This window comes from Rhopilema esculentum, chromosome 20 (assembly GCF_057945365.1).
Source record: "Rhopilema esculentum isolate cy_ngs chromosome 20, ASM5794536v1, whole genome shotgun sequence".
NCBI lineage: Eukaryota > Metazoa > Cnidaria > Scyphozoa > Rhizostomeae > Rhizostomatidae > Rhopilema > Rhopilema esculentum.
In genome coordinates this window covers 13,221,820-13,236,362 of record NC_142834.1, presented here as the reverse complement: position 1 = coordinate 13,236,362, position 14,543 = coordinate 13,221,820, and the positions used below count along the sequence as shown (strand labels likewise).

Here is a 14,543-nt window from a genome sequence, read left to right as displayed (position 1 = left end):
TTTTTCAAAACCGTTCTTAACTTTTGTACCACGAAAAGATTGTATAGGTATGTTAATATATATCTACAGTAAAGCTGTCATTGAGCTTCGATTTATTTTAAGGGTAGCTTCAAACTGATGAGACAACGGAAGCTTTACCTGTTTAAATTTAATGTTATACCCAGTTTAAAACTAGACAAAAACAAGTCTCAACACGTGCGTTTCTGTCTCAAGCAAATCAAAGATCGTAATTAAAGAAAGGTGACAGGAGGGTTAAACGAGCAGGAGTTGAAGCAGATCCAATAAAGTCACTTCACATAGAAGATATCAGTGCGGGTGACTTTGCTTTTCATATTATGATATCGGCAAAAATCATTTGGAAAAAAGGAGAGACCGACCAAGAAACAATTGTCTCAGAATCACTAAATTTTCATTATTTGATTTAAGGAAAAGACGATACGATTTGATTAGAAATCGGTAATAAAAAAGGATTTCCCTAATAACTTGCAAACAAAACTTAACATTGGACCATTTTTATTCCTTCACAATGAATAACCGCAGACGAAAAGAACAGTTTAGCGGTATGAGTGACAGAGAAATTGTTTTCCTAACAAAGACAAGAATTCTGCCTCGTCAGACTCCTAGACGACTACAGGAACAAAAAAATCTGGTCAATTTGTTTAACTGTTGAAAGCACTATCTAAAGCCTTGCCCTAAAAGACGACTTATCCCTTGCGTCTTAACAGCTATTTCATGCTCTCTGCTTATGTAAAACAAGAGGTTAAATAATTTGAGCCAGCGTATATTCTCAATATTAAATGTTATTTCATCACATGACCTCAGAGCTCATACAGATTGGCTACACAAAATCTGCATAGGTGCTTACGCCGAATACCTTAGAGTGGCGGGAAAATTTTAGTAGCACAAGCATGAACTATAGATGGAAAGTTTATCGTATTTGACTGTCCTCTGCCTAATTGAGCGCTGTTTCTGCAACATGTTCTAGAGTGTGGCATCGGATCTCTTCTGTATACTTTAACGATAAATTACTTGAATTTGTGATTAAAATTGAAATAAGCCGGGATAAGCGGAAAGGATCGTGTGGAGAAAGGAGGGGTCTTAGATAATGATTGGATTTTGGTGTCACACCCTCAGATGCTTTTAAAATGATGGAAACGTCCATTTTATAAAATCAGTTTCTAACTTAGATAAGATAAAAAAGATTAGAAGATAAATCAAATAAAATTTTTGCACCATTTTATTATTACTGATTATCAGTATATTACTTGGGTAGAAAAACAGAATGTTCCAATGGCTATATTCACGACTTAGAAACTTACATTGAATAGTATAGTCCTTTCGACAATACATGCCCAGGTCAGAAGGTGCACTCTTTTGCATTTAAATTCTTACAGTATACTACTTAAAAATCAAATTTTAAACAGGAAGATGCAAGGAAAGGTATTCCAATTTAATTGAAACAATGAATTTAGTCTCAGAAAAGTTTCAAAAAGTCAGGGCCTCCGAAAAATTAGACAAGACAAGGCTATGTCACATCACAACGCAAAAGAATACATGGTACAAATCATTCACTACGTGCAATTTGCATTAGCCCCTCTCCCCCCTATTTACTTAAAAGATTACGGTAGCCTCCCTTGTATTGCAAATGGTAAAATCTCTATCTGTAACGGCTAAAAGTAAACTGCTTTCTTGGAAGTCTCTTATATTTTGGATGCAGACATTCACAGCAAAATTTTTTTCATTTTGCATAGTACGATAAGCTTATTGACTTTAAGCAAAACCATCATAAATATGTAGAAACATTTTTTCTGTCTTGTTAACCTAATAATTAACAACCTAATAACATATTTTCTTAAAGGAAACACTAGTTTAGAAAAGAAAATCCAAGAAAATTATCGCTTAAAGGTTTTATGCAATCATGTTTTAACGATTCACGTTTTTTTTATCAAATAAATATATTTTTGATAATGCAATGACTCCAAAAAGCTCTGCTGGGGTGGCAATGGGACACTTAAGGGGCATGTACACACAACTTCAACGTTTTGAAATTTTGACCCGAAACCAAGTCCTTGAGAATTATTTTCTGAAAAAATGCCTCATTCTACTTTAAAGTTAAAAAAGAAAATTTTACTTCTTGAACCATCTTGAACTTTCATCACTTGAAAAATTATTTATGGTGTATTTGTTACCTTGATATTAAAAGAAGCTATGAATCCATGAAAATATCGATTTTCAATAGAATTGGTGTTTTCATAGTAAAGAAAACTGAAAATTTAGGTGTGTAGATGAATAGGCTCAACTTTGATTGACTAGCTCATTTTTGCTGAAATATTGATAAAACAGAAAAAGGCTTAGTTTGTTTTAAAGACCTCAACTCAGCTTGAGAAACTTGAAGCATTTACAGGCCTATTTAAAAACATCAAATTCCCCCTGCAATCAAAAGCTATAATGAAATTTAGAAATATAGATATACTTTAAAACTCTACAGAATATGTGCAGATGCGAAAACATAGGATGTGTGTGTGTGTAAAAAGACATTTAAATTTCCATCTTATACGAAGCAATATTACGTTCAAGGATATGCCAATACATAATTTTCAATAACTGAGATCTCAACAATATGTGAAAAATACGTAGCATTTTCTGCTATCTTTTTAAACATTAAGCTATTAAACATGTAGGCAGTGCCGATGATTTCCACAGTTATTTTCAACTGATACTTAATGGAACGTCAGAAGCAGTTCGTTGTTTGCGAGGCCCAGGTATAAGAGGGCAGAAGGTCGCAGGAAAGGGGGACTTTTCGAATACATTACTTTTTAGAAAAGGTCAAATTGGGGGCAAGCTCTTTTAATGCATCACCAGATTTGATGTCCCTGTCTATCACACATCAGATTGTTACGTTATTTCACATACCTCACCAAACGTTCCTTTTTTCCATCCCCGGATCCGACGTGCCTGTCTATCCTACATAAGAATACTGCGTTGTTTCACATACCCCTCCAGCCACCAATAATTACTTTTGTTTATCAAATTTTCAGACACACCTTTGCATCACGTTAATATTTGGAGGGGCGTGAGATTTCTCTGCCTTTAGAAATTTATAGCAAAGTAAAAACCTTTTACTGCGATTGGGCAAGCAACCAGCATCGTTTGTCAAAGAAAAAGTGCGATACTACAACACACATCCTTTGTGCAAAAATCAGTTATAAAAATTTGTACTAAAATACATTTGAAACGCAAGAAATGTTAGATTGATTAAAAGCTTTTTGGATATCATTTTCTCGATTTAAAAATATGCACGAATATTCTAAAAGTCGATCTACTGCCACACAAGGCAAAACTAAAATTTGAAAAAGATGAGATATTATACCCTTGTTTGAGTGATTTTGCTTACAAAGATAATAGCTTAAAGGAAAAACAGGTTTTTTTTAACTAACCATACATTTTAGAAATACATAATTTTTTGCAAGCCAACTTTGACTTTCTTTCTTGATGGTGAAAGGCAATCTCCGTCACATTATGCAGACAATTTGGTTTTGAAGAGGATTTCGCCTCTATGCTAATGCTAGTAATTTTGACTTCTGTTTCAGAATCACAACTCGCCTCGATAGCCATAATACTTTAACAACAAGGTATTTTGGTCCAATAATTGGTATTTTTTGCCCAGAGCTTTCTACTTTTCAAGAAAATTAAATTTAATAAGTAATTTTCAATTTCTACAGCTTTTATGATATAGAAAACTTTCTATACACATTTTTCAATATTCTTTGTACGACGTGAATATAAAGCGAACGATACTCAACAATATTTGTCTACAATCCTCTGTTTTGGTAACATACGGTATCGTTAGAAAATCGTTAAGAGAAAAAATCATGTATTCTGTAATGCACCTCATTTGATAGTTCAATTACTTGGTGAAGTTGAATTAGTAGATTTGTTTATGATTTTATAACGACGTGCTCTTATAACGAGGGAAGCTGGGGGGGGGATATATCTCTAGTAGTTTCTTCCTGAAATATGATATTATGTATTTATTCTTTTGCTCTGATGAAGCCCCGTATGCCGGGGGGAAATATTAGCCATCACTGATTTGTGTGTCTGTTGTTGTTCATTCTCGTCGCGTTGCGGTGTTCCTTATATACTACTATGATATTAAGGCCGTGGCATCAAATAAAATGGTGGAAAAACTACCACAAAAGTTTGCCACTTTGCTTAGAGCACCCAACCCCAAAATGTTCTGGAGCCTCCGTGCAAGCAAAATTAAGAAAAGAATGTTTAAGATGTGGGAGTCATGGCAAGTTTGCTAAAGAGCGTGCTCTTCCTTAGTTTGAGAGCACGTTAAAATAATGCTGTCAAGCTCCTCTTTATTTCTACAAAATTGATTTAATTAGGCTTCAAAAAGTAACAAATAACCATCAAGTGCTTCCTGAAACTGATATATTAACACAGAGGCGTAGGATCAAGAGCATGTTCTCTCTTTAGACACATCTCATTAAACGGCCTTCCGGGCTGTTCACCCGCAAGAGTTGGTTCAATCATAACTGGAGATTTTAAAGACTATTTCATTATTTTTGGAAAAGACAAACCAGGTAGAGATAGAATTGAAGTGAAGGATACATCCAAAAGTTTCTAGAAAAGAAATACTTCAACCGAGGCCAGTGCTACGCACAAAAAGGAACTTTATGATCATATAATGGACTGATTTCTCAGAATTAACCGCCTTTAAGAAAACGGTCGATAAGAAATTATTTTCTGAAACCGTACTCTGAGATCACAAAAGGCACCAGAGTACAGATTACCCCCAACCTTCAGAAACTGCACATAAACTCTTCGTATAAAGATTGATTGTAAATTATGTCATTACCCATTTTTAGTTGAATTGATATTGATAACAAAAGGCCAAGCTCCTTGCAACTAACTATCTGTTCTGTTTAAGGACCGATTGGAGAATACTACCGATTGAGGGGGCTAAAACGTTTAAGGGGGACTAAACATGCTTAAAACCAAAAGCAAGGCGACTTTTTGTATGGTTTTAAGTACATTTTGGAAATTATTGAGGAGGCTAAAGCCCCCTCAGCCCCATCAGTCCCCTTAGCCCCCCTGCTTCCGCGGTCCCAGGTTCTGCTTTAACTTAACTTATGTCATGTTTTTTTTGTTTAAAGAGTGGCTATTACGCAGCTTTGTCATCATGCATACATCAAATTTAGACACAAACATGCTTAGGCTGCCCTCGGTAAAAAAAGATACTGTAAAATATTCCCTTTATTTTCAAGGATCGTATTGTTATAATGAACTTATGGGGAGACATATGCTCCCTAGAACCTATTGAAATTTTTAAATCGAAGTTAAAGAACCCTTTTATTGTAGGACACGTGTAATGGTAGTTGACAACTTCTTGAAAGCCTAGGTACTATTAATTCTAACTTAATACAGTTTCTAATTATATTTAATTTTATTTTATTGTAATTTTTTCTCCTTTAATTTTTTCAACAAGGCTCTTATTGATAACAGCACATTTGTTGCAGAAAAAGTAACCTTGTATAAAGAAATATATTATTATTATTTTTAAAACTATAATTTCCCCTTGCAGCTTTGAAGGTCTAAGAGGTCTGTTTGCAACGTCCACCTGATGTACAAAGCACAGGATTTTAATTAATGCATATTTCCTATAAGAAATCAGCCAGTATCTCGTATTCAAGTACAGTACTCTGTTTTGTCGCTGTAACTTAGAGAGCTACTAGTCATAGCATAGTGAGTGCAAAGCCTGAGATGGGAAGTTTATAAGCGTTACCTTTGCACATATCTTGAAATTGCTTTGCAAAGCATAAGAGAATACGGGTATATCATGAAACTTAATGTATGTTTGTTTCGGGGCCTTTTTTAACATACTAACTGCGGGGGCAGTTACCTTACCATCCCTCGACTTTGCCCCCGACTCAAGATATTTTTGACCCCTTGTTTGTCGCCACCACTACGTAGAATTGTGAGGCACACCTGCAGGAGCCATAAGTAATAGAAAATGATTGGAATACGATATCATAAGTGTTTACATGGCAGTGATTTCATAAGTTTACATGGGAGACTTTTATACAGTCGAAAACTAAAAGATTGAAGGAAATTAGGGGATCAAAACTAGATTAAGATGCATATTGGCACTCTTTAGTATAGGACTCAAGTCTTTAAAAAATAAGGTCCTTAAAATTACTGTTCAATTCCTGTATCACTGTGGTCATTCATTTCAGATTAGTAAATGCAACAGCAAAATTAGCTGTGGATCGTGTTTGTCCACATTTAGGTATAAAATTGTGCCACAAATTTGATTGTGTCTTTGGTTTGCATGATTCATCCCAATTCCACTCATCCTTGAACAGTTCCGTTGCAAAGAGATTTTTAGCAGAGTGATTTTTTAGCTACCTTCCCTCTTAGAGTGTCTGATTCAATTAAATAATCCAGGCATATCATGGGATTAAGCGAAAGAGTTTTCAGATAACGTATTCGATACTTTTGCTGATTTCAGGCCAAACAAGACTTTTCAACGAGGACTTTATACATGCTTAGAAGAAGTACTGGACTCGATCAAAGTTTGCTGTCTGCCATTATCGTCGTATCACCTGACAGTATGACCGTTGAAAGAAGTGGTTCTGCACACAACATTTTACATTCATAATTAAGAAAATCAAAATTAAGAAATAAACTGTTCATTGCATGGAATGGCATCCCAACATCAAAGTTTGACACATGGCCAGCCATAGCAAAAAATTTTTCAGAGAAAAGATCGTTATGAATCAAACCAACTATAGAAACTTAAAAAAATATAAAATTTATTTCTCAGTTTTTTAATGGATTTTCTGGGACTTTGATCAGACATATTTTCACTTTTGAATAATATCTTAACTTCAAGTATCAACACAAAGCTGTTTCATTTCATTTGAAATACGAAATGAATTTCTTTGAAGTATGGGATCATAAAAGCTTCCTGGAAAATTCCCCTTATCTCCCGTTTTTGCTTGTTTATCTAGTCCCTTTTCAAAAATTGCCCCCCTACTTAAAATTTCTTAAAAAAGGCACTGGTTTGTTTGCTGTGTTCAAAATACACTGAAGTTTGTTTTCTTCCATTAACAAGCTCTATGCTAAAACCAGATTTACTATATCGACATTGACAGTACGAATACTGAATTCACACGTCTTTTAAAAGACGGTGTTTTAGAAGTCTGTTTTAGCATCTGTATGCAAGCTAGCATACTTCTAGTTTTGGTACAAGAGCAACAGAAGTTCGAGCATGGAAAAATAGAGAGTAAGCAGAGACTCGTCTTGTAGCATATTTCATGAATGTTCGGATCAGAGAGGCTTTAACCATTTTTGCTTCGACTCAGCAACAAAGCGATCTTTATCGTTCTTTTCCAGGATATTCTCGTTTCCAAAACTCCATGACAACTCGTCAGTGGGAAAGTAAGATTGTATCTTCATTCGCTTCTTTATTTGAAGACATAATCAAAGGCATATGTAACAATATTCCAACTCTTTTACTAAAATGTGTTTGCAGAGGGCTGAAGACAGATCAGAATCAACATTCCAAGTTTCGACTTCGGCAACTATTCAAACACGGAGATTAATCATAGCTTAAGAAATTTTGGGTCATTTTTTCACTTGACAAAGACAAGTAAATGGTGCGGTAGTAATTGGAAGCATCAACTTGAAGCATCAACAGATGAAAATTAAAGTGAAAATGTCAATATTAAATGTTTGTTGCAAAATGACCGTTACATCCTGCTTTAACAACGGCTCAAAAGTTTGTAAAAACGATATTAAAATTGCCTGAAAAATCAAATATCACTGAAAGTGTGGAATTAAGATTAAGATATAGAGGTGTTGCTATAAGGAAATTAGGAGAAATTATATAAATCAAGAAGACTGAAGTCAGAAAGTAATATAGAGTTAAAATTCTTTGAATTGAATGTTTTCATACTGTCCTTTTCTGTATTCTCATAAAATGACTTCAAAAGGTAATGTAAATTTAGGGACTGTATGCAAGTTTTTAAGAAATATTTCGAAGAGATAATGTAAGCGTCTTCCCTTTCGTCATATACTTATTTATGTCTTCAAAGGTGGAAGCATTCTATGGTGATTTATCTTATACTTAAATGTGAATATCTTAGATGAACATGCATACAGGGTGACGTTGTCAATTTAACGTTCCATGCTGCAGTAAATAGATATTGAATCTTCGTCGTTGTTGCTGCATTTCCGAGTTAAATTGAATAAAAAAAGCATTATTTTTGAGGCAAGGTGTATTAACTCCTGAGATTTGCGTTAAATGTCCTGTATTGTTAAATATCTACGTTCTACTATAATTGCTTAGCAATGATGCCAAATTTTGTGAAAATGGTCAACGAAGCAAAGAACTCTAACCTAAATTAAGAGCACTCCAACCTAAAATCTTGCCACGAATTTTTTCCTATAAACATAACAGTTTTTATATAAACCAGAATTAACGAAAACATTGAGAAAACAACTGAATTAAATTCTATTTGCAGACATATCTAGCAATAAAGCATGCCTTTTAAAAGTACAACTTTATATTTGATAAAATATTCTTGAAATCCTTTTTCTCTTTTCAGCAATATTTTGAGGCTCTTTAGTTCTGTTCCAAAACTTATCGACTGTAATAAATAGAAGCATTGATCTTCTAGCTATCAAACGCAAAAAATAATTTTACAAATGGTGATATAAATCATGGTCTAACTTTGATCTCTTTCAGCTTTCTTTATCTGTCAAAGTTTGCTCTCAACATTCGAAGGCTTTTATTAATAACTTAATGTGACATGTAATTACTCAACTCAACCATACTTGAACAAAGAAATTTGTAAATTCGCTTGATTGAATTCGTAAGCAATAAAGCTTCAGTTAAAATTATGTATATTAAAATATATATAGTGCTCTTTATGAAGTTTCCTGTGATGATTTTAAACATTTATAATTTAATAAGTTATATACTTTTATAAAGATAAAGGGAAACTCCCTGTCCTTGAAATCATGTTTAAATCGTTGTGCAATATTTTTAAAAAACTATGAGATAAGTTAAAATAAAGTATAACCAATTCCTTTTATGTCGTTCATGCTGCTGGCTCAAATTTTCGAGCAGACAGGTTTTTATTGTGTTGCAAAGATAACGATGTAAGTTATCTCGCGCTGAAGTCTACCTGATTGTTGTTTCGTTCTGTTTACAACAACACGCTCTACTTTATCAAATGTTTTCGGCAATTGGATCTCTGTTTGTAAACAATATCTTGGGAGTGAGACTTTGTGATAAACAATGTGTAAGTTTTAGCGGCTTCTCTGCTTTAAACAAAAAGGAGAACTAAAAATAACACTGGGCACTGTTTGTGTTAAACGTAACAAAATTCGACGGAAAGAATGGGGAGAGAAGCTAAAGATTGTGTTTCTTTGCTTATCTTTATCAGCTGAAACGCAAAGACAACGTAATATTTGCAGGAAGATTTCAATTTCATTGATCAAAATACACAAACTTTTATTCTATAATTTTTATACATAAGCATTTATTCTAGATTTTTCATACTTTCATCAACTTGATGGTTCTAAAGAGTCCCGTTTTTATCAAACATTGTAAAGTTAGGAATGATTTATAGTGGGTTAGTAGCGGAATTAAATCGTCAGGAAGTCACAGAGTCATATATTTTGATCCAAGCTAAAATGACAGTCCAGAATCTATTAAAGACACGATAAAAGGACAACTTAGAAGAAAGCTGAATGTTTATGAATATATTGTGTGATTGTTAGACGAAGCAAAGATTTTAGAAAATAAAATCGGAAATATCAGAAAGCATTACTATTCCCCTTTAGCAAGTACTGAAATAATATTATCCAAATCGCCAGTTGTATGTTCTTTTCCGTAAGCGTATTGTATATATAGTAATGGAAGCAGGCAATATTAAACAACAAGCTCTTAATATGGCCAGAATCTATACATTATTTTATTTGTACCCTACCAAACACTATGATAAAAAAGAATGAGAATCAATGATATTTTCTGATAAAATGCTCGTAAGACCTTCATATCTTCCATTACTTCTAAAACAAGTTTTGATATGCCTATTTTAGTCACCTTTCCATTGTCAGGAATATTGTAAACAAGAAAAGACTAAGATTTAGTTGATGACTTAAAATATAAACTTTGACAGACTATCCATTTTTTATAAAATAGAATTAATATGAAATAATTATTAATTATATATTGAATTTGTTATACTAATTCCGTGAATATTCATTCTTTACACTGAATATTTATCATATCTGCTAAACATTTATCATATATATGGAATATTGTCAAAATATGAAATTTTTTCCGTGCTTCTTTTAGGCGCTTTATCATAAATTGAAGTCAATCTCAAGTTATAGAACACAAAGAAACGAATGCAAGTGTTTCTATAGATGCCTGTCCAAAAAGGGCGAAAAACCAAAAGCAACGTCAGCCCACCCGCTAAAACGTCATACCTCTCAAAGCCAGTGGTATTTGATGAAATAAAACCATATACTTCATAGGAGAAAAGCCTAATTTGGTAGCGAGTATCTATGATTTGTCAAAGAGCAGTTGCAAAAACCTCAGTTTAGAAATACGTAGCTGATTATACTTGGTAGCCAGGTATGAAGATGCCATGGAAAAAAATGAACTACCTGGGATTGTGTGGCGCGACAATAAGAGACAAAAGTGGTCATACCAGAAAATTTTAAATAGCAGGAAAATATCGAGAATACTCTTTCAATTTAACAGCAAGTTACATACATAATAGTCACTATTAGTAAATCTTTTGTTTATATTCTCGGACAAAAGGTAGAGTTTTCTCTTAAATTGGAGTGGTTCCATGCAAATCAAAGATGCAAGGAGGCATATCTTTTGCATTGGAAAACATACCGTTGAACATGCAACTATCAAACCCAAGGAATTTCATTACTAGGACTTCACTTCACTCTCCACGCAGATTTGAAGCCCTATTTTACTGTTGAATTACAAGTTGAAATCAGCTAATAATTGTGAATTGTAATTCGAGTTCAGTACTCCAGGTAGAGCAGGCATGCCTCCAGTAGTCTGAAGTTGCAATAAATCAAAAGCAATTTGATGTTTTTTAAATTTCATCGCTTTGGCTTTGTGTCACTGCAGCAATAATTTCACTAGCTTTTTCGAAACATTACAGCAAAAACACATCGGCTTGTTCTAGTTTAAGCCCAAAGTCAATGGCATCTTACGTGACGATGATCTCGCAAGTAAACGTTAGTTAAACTGTGTTTTCGGCTGACTAGATCGTGGCTGCCTTAGTAACATCACTTTATTGCTGTATATCTGATGCCAGTTAGCCTAAGCAAAGCATTCATGGCATAATGAAAGGCGGCATCATATCGGATTACGCATTTAGACCCACGGGAAAGCGTTATCACTACAACCGGTATAATTATTACACAGCAGAAGTAGAAATGCTTGTTCTAATACATACCGCGATCGTGGTATGCATACATACCATGGCTACGTAGATATCGGGCCTCAAAAGTGTTCCAAATTGTTAGAAACAACAGCAGGCAGAACGCTGACTATTGAAAACAGAGTCTGCAAAATGCCTCCTTTAGTTCGCGAATAATGTTTGTAATGTAGAGAGGGTGATAAACTGTGCAGCACAAATGTGGGTAACTTTGGAATTCATTTATTGCCTGCAAACATCAGTGTGATAGCCGCCTCAGGCATATGCATACAGCTATCTATCTATATATTCCACTAACGGTGTGATTCAGTAAAATATTGATTTTCAGCATGGCAAGCATTTGCAAAATCTTTCTGATAGAGAGAATGCATGGATATTGAGACAAAACCCGCAAACTTTAGAAGCAACATCAACAATTTGGAAAGTTTAACAGTAACTTAGTGCATTTAACACCTAATTTCCTAAATGGTGCAAAAAAAATTTTAATGGAAAGCAGTACTGTTAAACACTGTTGTAGAGGGATAGGCCATTTTGGGCCAATCGACCAAGCTTTATTTCCCCTGTTTAAAAAACTATCACGAAATATCACGAGCAAGAAAATAAATACAACAGGGGGCGAAAATGGCCCTTACCTGTTTGATGCGGTCCATAATGGCAGCTGCACGTTGCTCAACCGAAATAGGGCTCTGATCATTAAGATTGCTCACATGATCATAATGGCTACCCCGAGATGCATCCATTGCAAGGCGTCCTGAGGAAGAAATGGAAGAATGATCGTTGTGGGCATGAAGTTCCGGTTGCTGCCTTGAGGTGGGGTATACATCCTGCATTTCCACCTTCACGATATCATCATCATCTGAATGTGTGTCCATCATTGTGCCTGGTAAGTGGGGCTTTCGCAATGCCTTTACTCTACCCCTTCTTTATGCCTCAGGTCGCTAGACTAAGTAGATCGGGAGAAAATGTTTTCACGACGCTGACTCCGACCCACGCTCGCGTAATTTTGATATGTTGATAATATTGTGCAAAAGCATAAAACCTTGATTATCGTTTATAATTTGAACAGGCGCACTAGACCGAGCCGGTGCGGCATAATTGATCGACCACAAAGTAGCGTAGATCTGATGAAACTCAAAACGGCAGAGATAAATTGTTCCAAACATTCGTACGCGTCGCAAATCTGTTGTAGATAACTCTGATAATCAAGGAGCGATGGCTTTGAGAATTTTTCAATTTGATCAATAATCGTATACGATAAGGGCTGAGCATTTGGATGTGAAATTTCGTGTTCAGTGGGGCAGACAAACATTTACAGATATGATCCCGTCATCAGTCTAGTATATTATACGGAGAACAATCGCTGATCCAATAATGCGGTCATTTGTAAGTCTAAAGGGTATCATTTATCATTGAATCCAACGCTAGCCTTGGCGTCATTCGATATCTGATTATTCTGTGTTCCGACAATTTGGCTTGAGACAAAGAAGATATCTGAAATTGGTCTCTTCATCACATTATGACTGAATGAGTGCATTCAATATACTGTTGAATTATTATTACGTTCGCTTTGCCTTTGGCGACTGGATTTAATTATATATGTGCGGGCAGATCTTCGAATTCATCAAGACATTTTAATCGATCGTAATTATGTTTTGAATATCAGACTTCCTAATCCGAGAACAAATTTAGGCCGCCACTACCGAATCACTGGACTTTGAGGTGTGAATCCTCTTTCAATGTTACGAAATAATGTAAACTCGGGTTAAGCAAACCTTGGGATTTCATGATTTGTACATCTAAGAGGAGTGACTCATTCTTCTCCTGAAATTGGGGTTAAATTCCTACCCAAGGTTTTGTCCAGCGGCTGTCGCCAAGAGTCTCGCCACACAATTTACGTTGATTTCAAACATTGCAATAAATTCGTGATCAATTATATGATAATTAGCATAATGAACTATTAAGTTGAATCACTCGATCCAGGCCTCTCATTAACAGAACCGTCTTCTGGTTGCTTTTGAATGTAAAACAGCCGAGAGAGTGATGGCAGAGCCTACAAGATCATTATCAAGAAAACTCTCAACTGACGAACCGTCACGTTTTATTCATGATTGCATTAATATTTGGCAATTCCTTCTGTCGCCTGTCTGTGCTATGATGTCTTTGAGGGAAGGTTCGCATTAGATATTTGGCAACTGGCGAGCGTAAACTGCATTCTTCATGCCCGTACTAACTAAATATGTCTGCCACTCCTTAACAATTAGCAGCTTTCGTTTCTAATTTTTCTGTTTAAAATCCCCCCCTAGTTGAAGATTTGTCTCCAATAAGCTATAAAGGATGTATGTAATTTTCAAATATAAAATAAGCTTAGAGTTTGTGATTGCTCCATGGACCAGAGCATAAAAAAATTAGGGAAACTTTTATTCAACTCAATAAGCTGACGATGTTAAGGGGTCCTTGCAAATTTTAAATTCAAATCAAATAATTTAGCAACTTACAAGGTATATATAAAATATTTATTTGCTTAAATACAACTATCATCGAAAAAATAAGAAAGGAAAAACTTGAGGAAGAATGTTCATGAAAAGCTGCCCAGGACACAAAGCCAGCGCCACCGTGAAAAGTTGCCCAAGACATTGCAAAGCAAGTAGTTTAAAGCTGCAATAAAAGTGGAAATAAACCTTAGCCCCCCCCTACTTTTGCTAACCTTGGCCCTCCACTTTTTTCAAATTCGTGGTGTGGGATTATAATTGGCTTATAATTGGAAATTCACGATTTTGCATTTGAAGGAACAAAAAACGGCCTAGAGACAGGTCCATGTGTCTATGCATAAAAAGAAAATTTTAAACAGTAAAATTTCATAAGTAATATTTCAAAAATAGAAATTGGTTTTCTATTGGTTTTCACGATTTTGCATTTCAAGGAACAAAAAACGGCCCAGAGACAGGTCCATGTATCTATGCATAAAAAGAAAATTTTAAACAGTAAAATTGCATAAGTAATATTTCAACAATTGAAATTGGTTTTTAACAGTTGTTTAATAACATCTCTCTCAAG

At 34.8% G+C, this 14,543-nt stretch overlaps 1 protein-coding gene across 2 annotated transcripts in view; it reads right to left on the bottom strand.

Annotated features, from left to right (window-relative positions):
• LOC135687695 (uncharacterized) overlaps positions 1-13,377 on the bottom strand; it is a 40,730-nt gene extending 27,353 nt beyond the window's left edge. The window contains exon 1 of one of the 2 annotated variants that reach the window (XM_065204330.2): positions 12,122-13,377. In XM_065204330.2, coding sequence (XP_065060402.1) covers positions 12,122-12,364 — 243 coding nt within the window. In that variant the 5' untranslated portion in view covers positions 12,365-13,377. The remainder of the gene's footprint in view (positions 1-12,121) is intronic. The other variant, XM_065204331.2, reaches the window with a different exon arrangement.
• Between the last annotated feature and the right edge of the window lie 1,166 nt (positions 13,378-14,543).